Source organism: Gallinula chloropus (genome assembly GCF_964237585.1).
Source record: "Gallinula chloropus genome assembly, chromosome: Z".
Taxonomy (NCBI): domain Eukaryota; kingdom Metazoa; phylum Chordata; class Aves; order Gruiformes; family Rallidae; genus Gallinula; species Gallinula chloropus.
In genome coordinates this window covers 77,288,903-77,311,116 of record NC_140089.1, presented here as the reverse complement: position 1 = coordinate 77,311,116, position 22,214 = coordinate 77,288,903, and the positions used below count along the sequence as shown (strand labels likewise).

Genomic DNA, 22,214 nt, shown 5'->3' with positions numbered 1-22,214 from the left:
CATGGAGTGCCCAGAGAAGCTGTGGCTGCCCCCTCCCTGCCAGTATTCAAGGCCAGGCTGGATGGGGCTTTAGGCAGCCTGGTCTGGTGGAGGGTGTCCCTGCCCATGGCTGGGTCTTTGAAGTCCCTTCCAAACCAAACCAGTCTGTGATTCTATGATCTCTGAATGATTTTAATGCAATACCCCATGGGTTGCAGAAGTGCCTCAGTTTCATCCTTGCATTGATTGGGTTTGTACAGCACTACCGTATACACAAGACCACGCAGTGCAGAAAAGCGACAGCAGCTCCTGCCCCTGAAACGCTTGCAACTTGAGGTCTGAATCCTACAAAGCCTGAACTTTATATACATTAATCTCATTTATATAAATAGCACCTCTGCAGAACTGGGATAAAAAAAAGAAATATAAAGAGGGACACTAAAGAAAAACCAAAACCTTAATAAGAAGTTTTGTGTTTTCCCTCTTATCAGTAGAGCTAAAATAACTTCTATGTCTGACAAGGTCATTCTTGTGGCTTCTTAAACAAAGGTGCCTCTGTGAATGGTAATAGAGAGATATACATGGACGAAAGTTATGAAAGTGGTGGAGTTCAAGGTGATCCGAGTCATGTCGCATGATATCAACAGAGATGCAGCTATGAAAAAGTCTCAGGAAAGAGTTTGTAGTGAAGTCCCTAGCCCTTATCAGCCCTGCTCCTCTGTGAAAACTACTATCCATATCATCCACTGGTTGTTCTGATAAGAGCTGTTACAGCAAGCAATACAATTAATTTCACTCATACCTGCAGAAATCTGGCTGGGTGGCTAATTTGATTACTTTAGTGCTCTAAACTTCATTTCACCTTGTTCACCTTCTCAATGAGCATTTTTTACCCATAAATCATAATAGCATTATGAAAAGGAGAACGCCAGATTTCCAGCTTGTCCATTAGCTGCTCAGAATCAATCCTGATGGACATTGACTTTGCACAAAATCATTTCAGATTTTACATTGTTCATAATGAAAAAAAAATACAAAAAAGCAGCAGTTTGGCATCTACACCTCCTCCCTAGATGTGTGTTGACATAACATGAGAAATGTTCTCCCAATTTCATTGCAGCAATCACTCAGGAAGAAAAAGGCAGCGCTGACTGATGACATATTTCTGTCATAGCTATGATGGTCTAAGTATGTAACTCAGAAAAAGTTTGTAGAGGAAGCTGACTCCTTTAGTAAGTCAAAACAAAAAGGAAAAATAAGTAACAATCAACTTTCAGACTTGCAAAGGTCCATGATTCAAAGAAGGGCATTCTAGGCATGAAATATTTCCTGGTTTTCCTAACTGTAGTAACTAAACTAAAATGAGATCCCTTTTTTCCTATCAGTTTTCTACTGAGCCCCACAATATTGCTCCCTACCCAGAAACTCAAACCAATTGAATATTTATATTCCTGTCATCATCCTTTAAGTTTTTTCAATATTTCTTCTGCACAAAAGACTGGATAGGGCACTGAGGAAATTATCCTAGCACTGTACTAGCCATTCATTTTCTAAAATTATTTACTTATATATTGCTATTATTTTCCCACAGCAGAGCTCACAGACCTGACAAAAATCACGGCTCCATTATTATGGGATTGTAAATAAACTGTACAAGAATCAGCCACTGTCCTCATAATGTCTAACATTTTAAACACAGAACAGAAATAGATGTTGAAAGTCCTTATATGTCCTGTTTCTGACTGACACACAAGGAATATCTTTCCATCATCTCCCAGAATGATGGAAAAACTTTAAACCAATGGCATTGAATTCAGATTTTCTAAATCTTATTTCAGTCCTGAAAATCTAAAAAGACTAAACTCAGATCACTGAGCATGAGGATTGCTCAGAAGGAACTGGTTTAGTTTCAGTTACTTCAGCAAATTTGATTAATTCATGATGAGACTTGTAACAAAAAGTTACAAAAATCTTGGTAACTTCTAGAGCAAAATATACCAAAATTCACGCAATCCAGCATATGCATGAAATAGTAGATCCAATCTGTGAACACTCAGTAACCTTTATTCAGAAAAAGTACACTGAATTCCCATATAAACAGAGTTGACTTCTTCCTGGGTGAAGTGAACAGCATTCTGCCCGCCCCTTCACACAGAAGTAGGATTAAGCCCCTTAGACTATTGCTGCCAAGATGTAATTTAAATTACAATTAAATAATTCCTGAAACCCTCTTGGTAACCTGCTGAAATGTTCAACCATCCATATGGCAACAACAATTTCTTACTGCATAATCTGAAGTTCCCTTGTGCTGTTCTAGCTGTTTCTGCCTGTCCTACTGTTTATGGACACGAAGAGCTGCTGGACCCTGCTTTCCATGGGGATTCCTGGACTGCCAGAGTGGAGGTGGTGGGAAGTTGCAGGATGATGTACAATGACAGAAAACTTGATGATAAATCCAAGTTTGAAAGCAGCATTTAAAACTGAGCTGATAAAGACTGTGGGATCCTGCTTTCCAAAGTTAGTTAGCACATACAGAGAACTGTGTGGATATCGGCACCTTCTCCCAGACCCCAGCACAATGCTGCAGAGCCATACAGTCTTGACAGCCTGTATCTCTACTAGCTCAGGGATATGCATGCAATATACCCTTAAAAACTCTCATCAAATATCTGGCAGTAATTAACTCAATCTTCTCTTTTCTAGGGGGTAAAACTTGCTTTTCTCAATCTTTCCCATAAACTATGTCAAATCATTTGGGTTTTAGGTTGCTCTCCTGTAAACTTCCTCCAATTTGGATGCATCCTTCTGGCAGTGTGTTGCCCCTTGGTGGACATATCATTTTAGCTGAGGTGGCAACAACTCTCAGAAGCCTAGAAAAATTACATCTTGGTTTTATTTTGGAGTGCCTACATCCTGCACCAAGACTGCATTACTGATTTGAATAGGGGCAGGATCAATCCTTTAATACACAAAAGAAACACAGATGTAATTGAGTCCCAAACCACATAGCTACCCTAAGCATGCAGTGTCTTACTGGTAATCAGGATGGGACCAAGAGAGCAAGACAGCAAAGGTGAATAAAAATCCTAAAATTCAGGCATGTACGTTTTTCCCCCTGTGTACATTATAACAGAATGCAGGTTCACCAAGTGTAAACAGAAGAACATGAAGATAACTAGAATGCAAGATACTCCCTTCCCAATTTAAATTTGTTTCCCCCACAGCTGACTTCCATGAGTTCACATGCAGCAAGGATCCAGATTAACCTGAGAAGGATGTAATTAATGTGTCTGTTAGCAGAAGATAAGGCCTCACTATTTTTTTCCTACTTCACAAGGAAGGAAATGGTTAGGCCTCCTCTCTTCAAGCCCTCACCTCTGCGAGTGCTAAGAATTGCATTAGAAATGCAAAACAAAGTAAATAATAAAGACAGTCATCAAACATTAAGCAGGAAAATAAACCTGTGATGAAGCTACTTTACCACTTTAACCAAGCTCGGATCTCCGAAAAAAGGTGGTTTTGTTCAAAGCAGTAGCATCATTATCTCATGTGGTTAGCTCAGCCTCAGTGACTGTATCAGTACAGATCTTATTAGATACAGACATATTTTGGGAAGAAATATGAAATTTAAAACTCTTTTAGATACATAACTCCTATCTGACAGCATACGAGATGATCTTGGCAGTGACCAAGAAAAGAACAGCATTTATATGATTCAGTGTAGGACTCATACATGCTACATGGAAGTTAAGATCTGAGAAGCTATCAGATTTAGAAATTGGTAGATTCTCAGAAGATATGAAATAAATAAATGTGAGGTCAGTCTGATGGCAGAAGAAGGACACTAGCACCAAAGTCTGGCAAAGGCGTCAAAGTAGGGGCCTGGGTAAAGATTCAGAAAATATCCTGGGCAGGGCTACTGGATGTCCACCTCATGCTGAGACTCCCAGGGATACTCAGGTGCTCCAGCTTGAGGAAAACGGGTTTCTGTGCCCTGGAGCAACTCCACAATAGGACTACACAAGCCCTCCAATAGGCCTAAACTCATTTAAAATGGGAAAAATCTCAAAAAACCTCAAATGCTGTTAGTCTAACAGTGAGATGTCACTGTTTTTCTGCCAGACTGCTTGTTAAAGCTGCCGTGTTGCATCACACCTTATATTAAACCATATGTTATTGTAAAAAGAAGCATTGTCTTCTTAGGAAGGTACAACTTACACAACAGGACATTATGACAGTGTTTAACTATGTGACATTTGTTAGAACTGGCTTATGTAAGCTATGAAATTAAACTAGGAGAGACAACTGTGGCCACCTACATAATATTTCCAGCAGGATGAAGGAACACAAAATGTCTGAAATGTCATAAAATGACTAGCTCAGGGCTTCATTTCCCCAACTAGATGCTTCCACACAAAAACTGTTATGTGCACTCAGGGTTAGGGAAAGCTTCATGACATTTTCTTTTCTCCTTATATCCCATGTGCAGCACAAGATAATTGAAAATGCCTCATAATAAAACACAAACTAAAAAGCTTCTTGGCAGCAAGCTAAAGTAATAATATATCCCCATGAAGTCTTTGAAATTGGATGGTACCAATTAAGGGGTACACTGACAAAGGTTGGTGAACATCTGTTGGACATAGCAATTGAGTCTTCAGGCCCTGAAATGTCAGTTCTTTTTTCATGTGAGGCTGTTTTTACTTTTGTTTAAAGCCTTGGTTGTGTAGGGCAAACATAAGAAAGGCTCAAACTGCTCCATTTCACAGAATACTGTCTCATGGCGGTGTCTGAAGTTATTTTTCCCAGGACACCTTGAGCAACCAATGGAAGGTGAAAGAGAATTTGAAACTGAGACGGGTGGAAAACTCTCAGACATATTTCAGTGCAGTAGGTAACACCATGGCTGGGCAAGACTGGAAGCTGTGTGCCCATAATAACTACACACCCTCAATGATACAATGATCATGTCAGATGAAGGATCAGCAGAGGACCTGGCCAGCTCCCTGTGTGGATGAATGTTCCTAGGAGAGTCTTCCTATGTGAGGAAACCAGGATGCCTGTAAGTTAGAGTTTAGCAGCAAGAAAACAATTCAAAGTCTGTTAATGGAAGGTAAGAATAAAGTTGCAAACATTAAGCACCTCACAGATCATGGGGAAGACGTTAACACCAGACTGAATTCTGCTGCTGAGAAAACAGGTGGAAATGGTCGAAAAGCTTTTTAAGCCACAGAAGAAATATTTGCTTGATATTTGAAGGATTTTGCAAAAGGTCACCGAAACCCAGGATGTTCCAGATGAAATATTATCAGGCTCAGCAAAATAACATTTTGAAGATAAGTGGTTTGTCTGTAAAGCTCCAATCAGTTCTATTTGAAATATGGCATGGACACACCATACACTGCCTTCTGGTTTGCAGGCAGTCTTTGATCCATGATTCGTAATGCCCTTTAAAAACAGACCTTTTGCAACAAATACAGAACTACCAGTTCTGTGGCACTGCCCTGGAGAGGACATGAATGGAACAAAGGCTGTACCCATCGGTGGTAACTGAGTAACTGAGAGGACTGGAATCCGTTTCAGGGACAGGGAACTGCAGAAAACAGTTCATGAGCTTGGCTTTGGACTAAGCCTTAGGTTGTTACCATTTACCATGGTTTATTTTACCAGTTTTAAAGAAAAAAGTCTTCTTCTAGCTAACATATTTTCTTGCATCAGATATTTTCCTGGAAGCCTGTCTGCTCCAGGTTTATCTTCAATGGTTTATTTGTTAGATGAAACTGAAACAGTAGCTGAAATTTAGGAAACCTATCCAGAAATGCCAATAACTGTGAAAATTCAATGAACAGACTGAAAAACACCACTGGCAAACGAAACTGAAAGTTGAATCTTGAGCTTCACTCCCCCAACCAGTTGATTTTTTTCTTTAAAATATATATTGATAGCTTCTAGAGGATAATCTACTCCTTACATTTATACATACACAAGGAATCAAACTGCATGGTAATAACTATTACCCCTGTATTTAATAACTAGCTGTTACAAAGCAAGTTATAAAGCAGAGGCATTGGCTCTCTCTCTACAATACAGGGCAGCACATTACTGAACTTGTTGACATCTAATTTCCTCACTGTGGTTCCAGGCACATTTACCATGCAGATCTGAGTTTGGAAGTAGTAAAGCCACATCTGTGCAGTGGAAGAGTTCTGCTTATTAGGTGCAGCGATGCCTGCAGGCCCAAACATGCAGCTCTACACCACACTGCTGTACTTCTTGTTCTGTGGCTGAGGCTGGAAAAGACGGTTTAAGTCTATACCAAACAATTAGTACAGACGTGACTTCAGAGGCTTTTCCTAGTGTGACATCTTTCCAGGAACAGAGCTAATTACACTCACAGCCACTGTTGCTACAGTTTCACAAAACCACCAATGTGTAGAGGAGAAGCCTTTTGTATACATAAAAGGCACACCTACATACAGAGGCACACCACATTTTTTACTCTAATTAAGTAAAAGACTTATAATTTGGTGACTTCTTGACCTCACAGAGGTTTCTTATAGGTCTTATAGGTCTGTAAGTTTATACAAGATATTAAAAAAAATTTAGCTTCATACCTGTGTTATAAATGGGAACCCAGTGATAGAATTCATTCTTGTAGGGAACGGTATCAAACTCACTGCACTGCATCTGACGGAAGGTCGGTAAGCCCTTGCGACAGGGACTAATGTTACACATGCGATAGCGCTTCCTCTCCCCCGTGCAGTAGTCTCCCCCAAACTGTGGTCTAGAAGAGGCATATTGAGAGTGTGATGTGAGATTCTGGGTAAAAAAAGTAGTTTAAAAGAACATCTAATAGGAAACAAGGTGAATCTGATTCCTTGACGGAGATACCATTTACATATTCTCAAGCACCCAGACACGGCAGTACATGGAGCACAGAGGTCTTTGACATACCTTGTAACCCAAAGAAGTGCTTGATACATTCACTGGCTGAACCCACACAAACAACTGGATCAAACAAATTACACCAAAATACCATATTTTCAAGATTGTTTGACAGAACAGCCAAATGACTTCGACTGCTAGGCACCCTCTTAATGTTTTCTGAAAATGAGACGTAAGGTCTTCTCAGGTAAGTATTAGAGAATTCTGCCCTTCACGTTCTCCATCTACCACCTCACGGGTCTGAAGCTCAAATAAAGCTGATAACTAGGACAAAACATGAAAGCTGAGCCCTTGATTTCCACAGGAAGAGACTGCTAGCTATTCTCACCCACTGTTTGAGGACACATATTTATTCATGGCAGTATTATTAAAGTAACATTTCTATTATTTCTACAAAGCCCAAATATGAAATAACTGGATTTTTTCATTCTGAGTAGAAATAAGCTCTATGAAGGGTGTGATTAAAGAACAAGATGACTATTGTAAATGGTGAACCAAATGAATTTCACATAGCTGTGTTTAACTGGGAAAGGCAGGTGTTCAGTGTTTGTGACACCCCCTGCAACACAGTTACCACACACTGCTGTCTCCAATGTCACAAACTACCCCAAAAGTCTTGAATAAAAGGTGTGAAGAGATTGCGCACTCAGCTTACTCTGGGTTATCACATGGTCTCTCTGCACTCTGAACTCCTGCCCCACATGTCCTTGTGCAGTGGGACCAGGATGACCAAATGCCCCATCCACCATGGATCGCTTCAGGAGTCTTGCCTACTGTAATGCACTCACCAGAGAAGCACCACTGAAGAGAGAAGAAAAAGGACAAACAGCTTAAGATCATTATCACAGGAAGACATTACTGTGGATGATTTGTTATTTGAGTCCCTGAAGGTCAAATACATAAGTGGAAATTTAAATGGAGATGTGCCCCCCTCCACGCTACACAACAGCAGTGCTGCTCACGGCTGTGTGCAGGCAGCACAGTTACAGGCAGCGTGCCTCACAGTCACCTTGTTCTCTCCGCACTGAGTTCCATCCGCAGCTGCATCTAGTTTGGAGCGGCAGGAGCCCTTCACTGAACACCAGAGGGTTTGGCAAAGGTTCTGGAAAAAGAAAGAAAACTGCAGCAGTCTGAAGCACAGCTGAACTCCTATGGCCAAGATTTTCAAAGGCCTCTCACATGGCTTTGTACATCCATTTGCAAAGCTTTGTAAGGGCTGCATTTCCAGAGAAGACATTCAGGGTTTTCCATAAGTTAGGACTCACCAGGGTCCAAATTTAGGCACTTCTCATTAGCATACAAGGTACTATTTGACAAATACAAAACAGTGAATACCTTCTTTCAAGTGAATTACCTGAACTATGGGAGTTTAAATATTCTCTTCATGGGCTGCTCAGGTCCCAGCTACACACAGGAAAAATGGCATTACAAAGTTTGGGCCATACTGTTTACAGTGAAGGTGAACAAAGTTTGTACTATTCTCATTTGATGGGCAATAATGAATGCAATGTTTCATTCTGCATTGCTGTCTGCCTGAATCATACAATGAAATCAAAGGTTAGAGAAGCTAGCCAGGTAAGTAAAAATGCCATGTCTCACAGGGCTACAGCCAGGTTAATATTCATGGAGGTCCCAAAACTGGATGAGGAATAAGAGATCAAAGCATGGGTCTCTTAAAACATCAGACAAGCAGATGGCAAAGGAAAAAATCTAGAAGAAACTCTGCCAGGCTAACGGACAGAAAAAAAAAGCCTCGTGGGCTGTGTACAGTAAGAGCTCTAATTAGTGAACACTTGCATATTAATTTACTCAGAAACTAGTGCCAGTTTAATGCAGGACATCACCAGCAAACAACAGCATTTCAGCTGCTGCTCCACGTGTAGTGGTCAACTCCACCGAAGGCAAACTCCTGAGAGTCAAGAAAGCCAGCAGAGCAAGAAGCCATTACAGCTACCTTATAACAAGTCTTCTTCACTCAATCAGAACTGATCTCTAGAGAGTGAGGACAGGCATCAAGGGCTATTCCCTCCTCCTCAGTTCACATGCACACCAGCATTTTGGTTAACATACCGGAGCCCTGCATGCTTAGTTACTCCTGGATGGGCAAGATGTCATGTGGAAAATAACTTCCAACTTGGAGAAACCAGGCATGTCAAAAACATGGCACTCCCAACTGGACCAGCGGAAGCAAAGGCCTAGGCCTTGGTTGAGGGTGTCTGAACTGCTGAGTTCAGTACTGGGAGAACTAACAGAGCCGGCAGCATTTACCCGGGAAGCAGGGACAGGCTGACAAGGATCCCACTAGCAGCTCCCACTGGGTTCCATAGAACAAACAACTGTTTCTGACCTGCTTCTATTTAAAATAGCTAAGCTTGGGCACAGTCTGTTTTGAGAGCATTGCCTTTTATGCCTGCATTGTGTGTTCACCTTGGTTTTCATCTACAACACACCAAAGAAAGTTGATAGCACCGAACACCTCAGTAGAATACAATGTCTGGGCACTGCATTTTGGCTCATTTAGCTGCTTTTGGGCTATGTACACAAGTAAAATGTTGTTCTGCAGTTCCCTAATTACAGTTCAAGAGTGCCATTACTTAGCAACTCTTTGTGAAGCCATCTTGTGAGGATCTTAAGGCAGAACTACCCAAGTGTTCCAGCTGATCAATTTTCTTTCATTTTGAAATTAATCCTTTATTTTTAATTCTTGTATACAGAATATGCTTCATGCTTTTTTGTGTGTAAGGTGCAGCCCTGCACTGTGTTTCAGATACCAGAGAAAGACACAGAAACTGAACACAGCTTTCTGCTGAGAGTTACATTTTTATGAGGTGCACTCATAGATTTCAAAGTCAAGAGTTCATGGAGGAAATTCTTTAACTTTGTAAAAACATTTCCACATTGATCTCCATGTTTCAGAGACTTTTTCCATCTTTAAGAATACTGGAATAGTAGCAATACAAGTAAAAGCACAGTTTACTGAGTGCTTTTGGAGGGAACAGAGAGAAATTCAGTACTCTGCCATGCACTCACTGCAAGGCAAGGGATTTTTATCATGAGAAATACGGTATACACTTTCAACCCAATCTGTGAGATCAGGGTCTGTGCCTTAAAAAATATGAACACACCCTCCCCTCCCCCCCAGTTTCCATGCAGTCAGTGGAAGTTTTGGAGATAATGAAAAGGCAGTAAGAAAAGGATTCTGAGCTCCTATAGCCTGTCCTGCAGGAAGCTATGGATCTACTACCACATGCAAAATTCTTCCCCCTAATCTGTACTTTGCTTTTCCTTATTAGAGGGACAATGTTTACATGCTTAACAAGATGTTTAGATGACTTCCTAGCTTTTTTTCCCCAGTTGAAGACAGACCAGGAACTACTGGAGAGACCAGGGGATGGCTACAGAGTTGTTGAAGGGACTGGGGCATCTCTCTCATGAGGAAAGGCTGAGATGCTAAGGTTGTTCAGCCTGGAGAAGAGAAGACTGAGAGGGGATCTGATTAATGTCTATAAATATATCTATAAATATCTAACAGGTGGTTGTCAAGAGGATGGGGCCAGACTCTTCTCAGTGGTGCCCAGTGGCAGGACAAGGTGCAGTGGGCACAAACGGGAACACAGGGAGCTCCAGCTGCATATGGGGAAAAACTTATTTACTGCAAGGGTGACAGAGCACAGGGACAGGCTGCCTGGAGAGGCTGTGGAGTCTCCTCCTCTGGAGAGATTCAAGACCTGCCTGGATATGATCCTGCGCAACCCGCTCCAGGTGATCTGGCTTTAGAAGGGTGTGGAACTAGATGATCTCCAGAGGTGCCTTCTATACCCTACCACAGTGGGATTCTCTGTGATTCTATGGCATCCAAGTGGTTTGGGGAAACCCCATCTGAATTCTAAACCTCAACCTTTTCTACGTGTCATCACCAAACACTTGGACATCTTCAGCAAAACGCTGATTGGTCTCTCAAAAAGAATCCACGGATCAAATTGTCAGACATTAGAGGTTACAGAACAAATGTGTCCCAGTCAATGAGCAAGCATTAAGTCAATAGTGGGAAGGTAAAGGACAATCAGACCTTTTAGACAAAATGACTATACTGATCATTCAACATGCCAGGCAGACTGTAATATTCACAATTATTTTCCTTGCCAGTGTAGCTACCTGAAGAAAACAGGTCTTGCACTAAAATGCAAAATGAGATGATACCAATTCATTTTCTGACATATATCTAGCTGTAAAATTGGTTAATCAGGAGATTTCAAATATAAAGGCCTACTAGATTCCAACCTAAGGACAGATAGAGTGAACCACTACTGCAAAATTACACTTTAATTTTCTATCTGTACCAAGAGACAAATTAGAGTAAGTGAGGAAACTGGAACAACAGGTAATGAAAGCAATCTTTCAATACCTGCTTCAGATTTGGTAGCTAGAGTTCAACATTGGTAATCATGTTATCTGTTAAGGCTGAGAAGATTAATCAGAAATGATCTCCCTATTAGAAGGGTAGATGAGAATACACATTATTATCCAAATGCAATAAACAGTCAACACTAGCAGTTCCCAGTCCACAGCTGTGCATAGAACCTTGCCTAAAAAACCATTCCAGCTCTGCTGATAACCATAACACCACTTCTGCCACAGTTGTGTCCAGCAGGGTGAGAAAGGTGGATGCTGCCTGCAAAGTTTGGTGCATATTGTTGCCCAAAACGCAGCAAAGCTTAGTGATCACTCAGCTATACACACTTGAAAGCACTGTTTATGTAGAAGCTGGGGGCCAGCCATGCTGAGAGGGATCTGGGGGTCTCTGTCGACAGCAAGTTCCCCATGAGCCAGCAGTGTGCCCAGGCAGCCAGGAGGGACAACCCTGTCCGGTGGTGCATCAAGCACGGCAAGGCCGGCCGGGCCAGGCAGGGGCCTGTCCTGCTCTGCACTGCGCTGGGGCGGCCTCACCTCGAGTGCTGTGTGTTCAGTTCTGGGTGCCACGGTACAAGAGGGACATGGAACTGCTGGGGAGTGTCCAGAGGAGGGTAATGAGGATGGGGAAGGGTCTGGAGGGGAAGTCTTAGAGGAGAGGCTGAAGTCCCTTGGTTTGTTCAGCCTGGAGAACAGGAGGCTGAGGGGAGACCTCATCATGGTCTGTGGCTTCCTGACGAGGGGGAGTGAAGGGTCAGGCTCTGATCTCCTCTCTGGTGACCAGTGATAGAACCGGAGGGAGCGGCATGAAGCTGCTACAGGGGAGGTTTAAGCTGTATATTAGGAGGAGGTTCTTTACTGAGAGGGTGGTCGGGCACTGGAACAGGCTCCCCAGGGAAGGGGTCACAGCACTGAGTTTGGCTGAGTTCAAGAAGCATCTGGATGATGCGCTCAGCCCCATGCTCTGACTTGGCTGTCCCTGTGTGGAGCCAGGAGTTGGGCTTGGATCCTTTCCAACCCAGGATATTCTACGACTCTATGATTCTAACTCTTCTATGTAGAAAGATGCTGCATGGAGCCAAATAGCTCTAAACATGCTATGTACACTTAAAAAAAACATACCAGTGCACTTTTGCTAATATAGCTTGTCACTCTGTAGTGGCATCTAGCTCATGTAGAGTTGTGCTGCTATGACTATACCACTCCCTTGCATCTCTGCACAACACTGTTTAGCTGTGCTGTGAAAGAAACCCAAGGTTACTCCATAAATTACACATTTCCACATAAAATTGTCACGTTTGATTCTTTAAGGCTCATGGACTGAAATTTCCTTTAATTAGTTACACCATAAGGGTGTAAAAAATCAGGGCATACAGTAAGAGATCACAGCCCCAATTTTCTCAGAAAACTCCTCCTGGAACTGAAGATTTGTTTCCAGAATTATCTTTTCAATTGAAAGCTATAAGCTTAGAGCATCTTAGTTTTTTAAAACAGGATTTAAGTTGCGTTGAATTGATAATTAACCTAAGATCAGTCTTATAAGTTAAAAGCTGCAATGACTCCACAACTTTAGGACTGGCATTTAACAATAGATGTGGGGCCAGATCCAATAAAGTCTTGCAAAATACAAGGCAAATAGTGCAACAACTCACTTCCAGAATTTGCAGCGTGGAATTACAACAGTGTTAGGGAATGCCTGCACTGCACAAGTAGCCTACGGGACTCTGAAGATGCTGCACGTGTAGTTAGCAACTGAGGTTCACTGACTGCACTTCCACCCTGTTCAAGAAGCTTATGTTCTTATTAGAAGAATGAAAAAAAACCCCACACAGCACTTACATCCACATCTTCACAGAAAGTAGCATTGGAACCATACTGAAGCTGGCACTGGTGATGCACATCATAAATCACTCCAGGAGCAATGATTGGGGACTTCAAAACTTCTTTTTGGGGGATATCATCCAGACAGAATCCCCACCCACGGCTAAAGACAAAAATTGCATATTTAAAATTTCTTGACATTTCTAAACAGACTTTCAGTATCTAATTCCTAATGGTAATTTTTATATGGCCTTTGGAAATAGTACCTCCAGATTCCAAACAATATATGCTGAAGTGCTGCTAACAGACACCACTCCATCTAGTTGGGAAGGCAAATGCAAAGGCAAAATGAGCTTGCCAAAGTGGAAATATTATGAAGTCATTATGATTTATGGAGTGGCTTCAGAGCATACCACAGCCTCCAGTTAAAGTTATAACATACTGCTGCTTTTAAAAAGGACATAGTGAGTTTGAAGTATTAATTGGCAACAGGCACACGTCACTGTGGCCAAAGGCAAGATTTATAAAGTTTGATTATAGAGTCCTAAGTGGAAAGGCTTCCTTCTTCTCAACACTGCAGAAAGCTGCAGGCTGCACCAAACCTGAGCCAGTTTGACAAGAACTGAGTTCACTTCCAGAAAGCAAGAACATAAAGGAGCTTCTCCCAAATACTGTGAGCAATGAGCTTGGGGTATGCCCTCGATGGGAATCAACTCAAGCACACTGCAGACACCTACAACTAGTAATGTAGTAATACAGGTTTTACTTTAAACTCCACACAAAAATCTCACGTGCAGTTGCAGGCATCTCAGGGAAAATGCTACAACCTGGTCACTCACTCTAGGAAACGTGTGATGTACTCCTTGCTGCACGGCGACCAGGTGAGTGGAGTAGGATCATACTGCAACTGTCGGGACATAATATAGGGACGCTTTCCAACAGGCTCACAGTCGTTCTCTTTTCCATCATGCTGAATGCCAAAACTGGAGATAGAAAACAACATCTAGTAATTCCAGCTGATTCACTGTACCACAACACCTACCCATGTGTTCCACACTGGGCTTAAAGAAACATAAAGGTTGTTTGTCAGAAAGGAGAACATATGATATATCCATGAAGTTTGACTGCTTGAATTAAAAATGGTTCCGAGCTAATCTGCAATATTGAAATACCTTGATATAATGAAGCAGGTACGTTTTATGTAAAAGACTTGGATTGGTTTGGAGATCATCTAAAGTAATCATACAATAATTCATTATATACCTGGAAAAATTAGCACAATTAAGTGATGTTTCTTTGTAGCTCAACCTGAGGTGCTATCGTAGCAGATTCTGCTAAAAGGGATAGACCAAATAGTTGTAAATATAAACAAAGGATTAAGGCTTAAGAATTTTTCTTAGTCATTTGCTTAGAAAAAACAACCAGATTTGATTTTAATAACAGACACATTAACTCCTTGTTTTGTTTCTGTCCGGCAATTTCAGTACTAACATACGAATATTAAATTAAAATCATCTAGGTCCCCCTTCACTTTCAACTATACCTGTGCCCAAGTTCATGAGCAATAGTGAAAGCCAAAGGAAGGCCAGAATCTTCATTGATGTTACAGCTTCTGTGAGGTTGGCACATGCCTGACAGATGAGACAAACCTAAGGTTTCACATGGACGATTCATGCCAGCACAAATGTCCTTTCTAGAACGACAATAAAGAGGTACCATTAAAAAAGCTTTAAAAAAAAAAAGTAGACTATCACATACACTGGGTGGTAAGCCTCTATCTCATAATATATCAGTGCCAATTTGTATTTTAAGCAAAGCATACTACTAACATTTTTACAAACATGTATGCAACAACAACAACATGCACTTGTTCTGCTACTATCATATTACACTGCTAAAATTTGTAGCCAATGTTTGTATTGCTGCTGTGTCTAATCAAGTATGTTTATTGTCAACTTGCATATGATAAATCTTTGAAACCCTGTGCTGGTTTTGGTTGGGACAGAGTTAATTTTCTTCACAGTAGCTAGTACAGGCCTGTGTTTGGGATTTGTGCTAAAAACAGCATTAATAACGCAGAGATGGTTTTGTTACTGCTGAGCAGGGCTCACACAGAGCCAAAGCCTTTTCTGCTCCTCACACCAGCCCACCAGTGAGTAGGTTGGGGGTGCACAAGGAGTTGGGAAGGGACACAGCCAAGACATCTGACCCAAACTGACCCAAGGCATCATTTCCCAGTGGGGAATTAATCTCTTGTTTTGCTTTGCTTGTGTGCACCGCTTTTGCTGTATCAATTACTCTCTTTATCTCAACCTATCAGTTTTATCACTTTTAATCTCCTGATCCTCTCCCTCATCCTAAGTGAGTGAGTAGTTTCCTGGTGCTTAGCTGCTGCCTGAGGCAAAATCAATACAAAACTCCACCTCCACAGTGTTTTCAATATAGCAGATCTGAAATTTTCTAGTACACAGCTCACAGTGATGCCAAAGTCTATAACCTGTAAAGGAGGGAAAGAGACTGACCCCTTCTGAGGGTCAAGACGGTCTTCCTTTTCCAAGTTCAGCCAGCAGTCTGAGGGCAGCACAGCTGTATGCCAGGCTCCTTGAGGAACATCCCAGAGTGAGAGAGTTTTCTCTCAGGATAACTGGCAGATCTACTATGAACAAGGATTTAGATCCTATGTGTAGCAGCACTGTCAGGTATGATGCATCTGCAGTCACTGAATGGCTGCCAGAGTGCCTAATTCAAACTTCTTTTTCTCATTCTTATTTTAAGATTTGTGGACTCTCTTGTTGTCCTGGGTTGGGCGAGGATAAGAATTCATTTTCTTTCTAGCAGCTGGTGCAGTGCTGTGTTTGGGAGTTAGGATGAGAGCAGTGCTGATAACACACTGATATTTCAGTTGTTGCCAAGCAGTCAAAGGCTTTTCAGCTCCTCCTACTTCCCTGTTAATGAGAAGGGCAGTAGGAGGGGGATGGGGAGGCACCAGGAAGCTGGGAGGGGACACAGCCAGAACAGCTGACCCAAACTAATCAAAGGGGGTATTCCAGACCATGATGTCATAAGGTGGGGCTGGTGGGGAGAAGGGCACGCTGCTCTAAGACATGCACCTTGGGGACAGTCTGGCTTTGGGACAGGTCTGAGCTGCACAGCTGGAGTTGTGTAGTTGGGTGAGAAACCACATCACCAGTTTTGTATATTTACTATAAAGCATGTATCTCTCTGTCCCTGCTGTCCCAATAAACTGTCCTTATCCCAACCCACAACGTTTGCCTTTGGGTTTTTCCCTTCCCCACCCCCAGAGAGTAAATATACAAAACTGGTATATACTTGAGGGTTTGGGGGTTTATTTTGCGCTTAACTTTGGACTTCTTTTTTTCCCCCGAATCTCTTCTCTTGGTTATGGGCAGACTGGATCCTTCTTACGGACCTTTAGAAGTTTTGTTTCACACCCTACTAGAAACTCCCTGTGTAACCTCAGTAAACACCTTTAAGTTTTCTGTGCCTCGCTTGCTCACAGTTACAAAAAATGTTTTCTGTCTCTTTAAAATACATAGATAGTATTTTAAAAGTTTAATGGCACTGTGTTGACAAAATCCTCCACCATCCTGAATTGCACCTGTATTTTACTTTAGGATTCGTCATTATGGGGTTGTTCATCTGCAGGTTATGCTGTTTTGGTATATTCTCTCAAAGAAGAATAGAGTGGTGACTGAGCACAAAACTAAACACGATCAAGCGGGTAAAATGACCTGAGCTCTGCAAACTGCTGATCTCCTGGGATACACAGATCTCAATTTCCTAAAATGCATCTCTAATAAAACACCCACATGCATACATAAACTGTTATATGTACTTTGAAAACAAATGGAAAACAACCCCTTTAAAAGGCACAGCAAGTTTTTATCATTTAGCTCATATTCTCCGCCTGCACAGGTGTCAGACACGACTACATTAGGTTATTTCTGCATTAACACTGTTTTTCAGAAACAGCATGTCTTCATCAGACCACTTCACTGAGCTCTATGCAGCATGGAATCAACAATGACATGAGCCTACACAAGAACAGCATTATCAAAAAGTGGCAACCAAACAACAGCCGCGGCCGCTGCACTGCTGTCGTACCGGGTTAGGAGGACGGCCACGTCGTGGTGGGTAGGGTTGACATCACTCTTGGGATTGACACTCTTCTGCCATTTGCAGAAGCTGGCTAGTGTCTTATCAGCGTGATGGACTATCTTCAAGCCTTGCTAATGGGAAACGAAGGAAAATATTACTGTAAAAGCCACACTGCATTGCAATGACAGGTCAGTGGTGTTAGCTGTGAAGCTGCGTAATCTTTGCAACACAACTGGTTATGTGTTTGCTTAAAGCTAGGGATATCATTAGAGCAATGACATCTTGAATATTAAGTTCAAATGTTGACATTTTTGTAATCTGCAGCTAAAGGAAAAATAAAAGGTAGAAATATATCTATTTATGTATACATAAAAAGGTAGAAATATATATCTTTTGCATAGTTTTTGGTAAGTGAGCTTCATAAAATCTAACACTGCGATGAAACCTTCAAACAACAATTTCATATTCCCTTGAAAGCAAATTTCCCTCTATATAGAAGATAAAGATTAATTAGTATGGGACTTCATGCTCAAATTTGTCACTTATTAAGTGAACAGTCTCATGCTTAGGGAACAATTATGCTTCAAAGGGTGTTTTGCATTCACAGTATATTTCAATTCCAATGAGAGGCAACAGAGTTATAGATATTTCTTCCTCACCTTATTATTATATAGTATATAATGAAAGTTACTGATACAGCTTTTTACAGAGCACCTAAATAATATTGTTAACATATAGTGATTTCTGGGTAACTTAAACCCACATTTTGAAAGATATCCCACACTACAGTTTCCAACACTGTCCTTCTTAACTGCACAAGAATCCACAGATTATTTTCCAAACAGTCAAATAAATTCAGCAAGTAACCTTAATTGGAGGTCACCATGGACTTCCCTTCTTAATTGTCCTGTTAAGATGGAACTACAATTTTTTTCCTTGTGTATTCTTACATGGAGGGCTACTAAGAAAGACTATCATATCAGAAGACATAGCCTAGCCCTATGGTTTCAATAGCACTGGTACGATCTGGCTTGTGGTCATAAAACTATAAGCCAATGAGAAAAAACCCTTAATGTGTTCCTCTGTTCAGAGCAGGGTATGTCATGCAAAGTGTTTCAGAAACAACTATAAAATGATGACAAACAGCACATATTTAAGCATGCAGCAATATATTTATGAATAAAAGACATCAGAATCTACCAATATCTAGTTGTGAGATAGCTCACAGCAACTAGCATCTACTTAGTTCTTATTTCTGAGTTTTGAAAGAGATCTAAAAAGAAAAATCTGTGTTGGAGCTGCACAGTAACAGATATACTTCTTCAGTGACCTGCAAACACTCTAGCATTACGCTTTATAATACACTTCAGGTAATGCTAGGTAATTAGATTCTGAGTGATGACACATACACTAAATTCTGTTTCTCATCTACTCTTGACATCCCATGTTCTTTTGACACTGGGGACATTCCATTTCCCATTCGTAATCTGAGTATTTTAATTACATTTTCCTTGTAATTTTTTGTGCAGAAATACATGAAAATATGAGTTAAATAGTTTGCCATTGAAGGCAACATTAATTCTAAAACCAGACATGCCAAAGATTAATAGAAGAGCAAAGTGAACACATTAATTTAAGGAAATAAACCCTCCTCTCCATAATTGTGCCTCAATGCACTGAACTCCCAAGTTTCATAAGTGACATTTTGAGGAAAATAAAAACCTTACCTCCTCCTCCTCAAAGAGGATGAGCCGGACCACCACAATGTGAATTGCATTGCCAATGCTTGGATCATGGAACAACCCTGTGACCTGTGCCAGAGCCAGGAGGTATGAGATTAACTGATTCCTCTATAGCAGAACAGGACTTTAGAGAGAAAATGTACCATTTACTTCAAGCACACTGTCAATCTTGAGTTGGGGGGTGGGGGTGCTGTTTTGGTTTTTAAATCCTCAATGCACTTCATTAAAACTTTTACTGTAATACAACAGACTTTTACAACTTTTGCAAAGGGAACCTCTGCCAAAAGAATGATGACGCAGGGTTTGGCTAAAGAGCAAAAGCACACACAAGATTATTTTATGTGCATTTTCCTTAGAGAGAAATGCACCAATTTTGGGCCTGCCTACTTCATTGTCAGCTCAACCACTTCAGCGATCTTGAAAAACATTTGCAGATAAGAATGCAACATTAGATTTATGTAACACTGATGGAAAGGTCTACTCATCGTGCCAAAGAAACAGCACATCAAATTGTCCTGTTTTGATTTGATAGGAATCGGCTTCTGCCACAATAAATCTAAAGCAAATAGAAATCAGTTAATTGATAGATACTCTTGTGTTTTCGTAACACAGAAGAGGATCTTAAGAACAAAAGCCAGGCTAATGAATTTAATTATTTTTTTTTAAATCTACATTTTATAAAAAGCAAGAACTGAATTCAGACAAAAATTTGATGCTACTGAAATGTGAGAAACTTCATCATAATATTGAATCAGGGAGGAGGAAAGAGACAGAAGGTAGTCATAATCTATCTATATGTGAGCTATACCATACATCACAAGAAATATGAATGGATAAAACCAATGCATTTGGGTCAAAAACGTTTAAGAGAAGACTTCAAAGAGAAATTGCTGAAATAAAGTAGAAACAGTGTTTTTTAATACAGAAGTCTGATTTGAATATAGATTTTCTTCAAGGTATTAAACTGGAAATCAGATAATTGTAGGTAACCCTTACACCTCAGGTACAGACTGCAGAGAAAACGTGAAGACTTGTTTGCTTCTGAATCTGATCATGGCAGGGTTTTATTTCCCTGTGTGGACAACACCTCACGTGCTCAAATCAGCTTTGTGTCTGTTTACTCAGGCTCATTGCCTCAATAGCCAGTCAGACCACTCAGGGCACAGTTGGGAACATACTGTATAAACATAAGGGACAGATTGGTTACCATGGCTAGAATTACACTATGATTAATTTCTTATATATATCACAGGCATACCGTGATAAGAACAGAGAGGACATCCTCAGTAGAGTCACAAAGGTCAGTATCTGCTACAATATAGGTAGTTACAGAAGACCTATCTGTAGGCAGCCTCCTGAAATGCTATTCCTTTTCCCAGGTCAACTTACATTTTAAAACCTGGTGTTCAGGAGAACATCAAAAGGTTTTTTGGTTGGTTGGTTGGTTTTGGTTTGGTTGGTGTTTTGGGGGGGGTTGTTTGTTAATGTGGACTTTGTATTAGAGGCAGGATGCCTATCTGGAAAACCAGCTGTACTGGTTTTAACTGGGACAGAGTTAACTTTATTCATAGTAGCTTATATGATTTGTGACCAAAACAGTAACACAGTCATATGTTAGCTCTTGCTAAGTTAGTACAATTTCCAGGGGGCTTCTGTGTGCCTTTCTCACCACAGATATAAGAAAGAATCCATATGCTTAAAACTACAGGATTAGTCTCTGTCGTAGTAGTTACCAACCTGAAATCATCAACAAGCAACAGGAAAGACAGGGAACTTCAGTGGAGAGAAAACTAGTGCTAGCATTTGCAGCTATCTGATGTCTCTGGCTTAAAATCCAGAGAAAAAAATGCCTATGCAAAATATATAGACTTTTATGTCTATATGCTTTCAAATACAGAGATTTATTGAATATATATGAATGATATTCCATTTCTTCTAGTGAACAACGTTACAGACTTGCTTCAAGGTGATCAGTAACACAGTTAAATTAAAAATTGGTTTATACATCTATCTACAAAAAGGAAATGCTGTACGTACCATGTTCATTATGGTCAGGATATATGATTCCACGTGGTCACTTCCATGATACTCAACCATCTTGCTGTCTGCAACCACAAGCGTCTCCACCCACCGCTCTTTGCTGACAGAGCGCCGGGAAACCTTTCTGACAGCCACATCCTTTCGTTCCCACCTCTCTCGACGATGCTGCTGCTGTTTGAAAAAGCTGAGGGTATCTGGAAGAGCAAGAAGCAATGCTGACTTCAAAATGGACTCTCAGGCTTGAAGCTGTTGATACTTGCAGATGGAATGGTAGCATTGCAGAATCAGAGGATGATACAGGTTGGAAGGGACTTCTGGCTGCCACACACCTGATCCTCAGCAGAATCAACTCCAAAGTGACACCAGCCTGCTTGAGGGTCCTGTCCTTTAAAGTTCTGAATACCCCCCTACATGGATTAAACATGCATCCAAAAGTTACCCCTTTTCAAGTATCAGGGATTAAGGTGCAGGACTGAGCCAAGCTAAAAACACTGAATAGAAGATGACATTTTCAATTAATTTATCTTCTGTGGTTTTGCTCTAAACTCTGTAACGACACCAGTTCATAGTTTAAGGGACAGACTTTCTCCACAGGCAGCTCTTGTTCTCAGCAGGATGGCACGTTAAGCACAGTGCCTGTCTCACCAGAACGGCTTGTTCTGAGCATGGAAAACAACCCCGGAGAGCAGGGACACTGGCCAGCAGGTGTCATCTCCATACCAGGCAGGCAGAATCCCTGCTCCTCGGCTGCTGCCACGCCTGACTTTCGCTACAGCTTTGGGATCTGTACCTCTAAAACCTTTCAGGATGCTTTCACTCTGCAGAGTTGCAAACAACCTTGCACTGCACTCTGCGGGGCTACTTATTCTCCACTCACTTTCAAACACCATCTGACTGTGTCACCAGGATGTAAATACCCCTCAGGCTGAAAAAGAATGGAGATGCCAACCTGACAGCAGTTGGTCAGTTCTTTTCAACCTAGAAGCCAGAGAAACACTTCTATGGGGCTGGGATTCTCTGAGTTGCAGGAAGGATCAGGAGAACCTGTTGCTCCTTTGGCATCTCCTTCACAGAAGAGGATGTCTGTATTCCAGATGGGGCAAATTCTCAGGCCAGGAAGACAGCTCCTGCCTCACAGTGCTTATAGTCTGCCCACCC

The 22,214-nt window shown here is 41.3% G+C and overlaps 1 protein-coding gene across 1 annotated transcript in view; it reads right to left on the bottom strand.

The window, feature by feature from the left end:
• The window catches only part of ADAMTS12 (ADAM metallopeptidase with thrombospondin type 1 motif 12), a gene marked incomplete at both ends in the record, with an annotated part of 171,682 nt that overhangs the window by 56,301 nt on the left and 93,167 nt on the right, over nucleotides 1-22,214 (bottom strand). Inside the window, 9 exons of the mRNA XM_084278939.1 lie at nucleotides 6,594-6,763; nucleotides 7,580-7,725; nucleotides 7,934-8,026; nucleotides 13,174-13,318; nucleotides 13,995-14,138; nucleotides 14,699-14,848; nucleotides 17,281-17,405; nucleotides 19,002-19,085; nucleotides 21,054-21,250. Of these exons, the coding sequence (XP_084135065.1) occupies nucleotides 6,594-6,763; nucleotides 7,580-7,725; nucleotides 7,934-8,026; nucleotides 13,174-13,318; nucleotides 13,995-14,138; nucleotides 14,699-14,848; nucleotides 17,281-17,405; nucleotides 19,002-19,085; nucleotides 21,054-21,250 (1,254 nt within the window). The remainder of the gene's footprint in view (nucleotides 1-6,593; nucleotides 6,764-7,579; nucleotides 7,726-7,933; nucleotides 8,027-13,173; nucleotides 13,319-13,994; nucleotides 14,139-14,698; nucleotides 14,849-17,280; nucleotides 17,406-19,001; nucleotides 19,086-21,053; nucleotides 21,251-22,214) is intronic.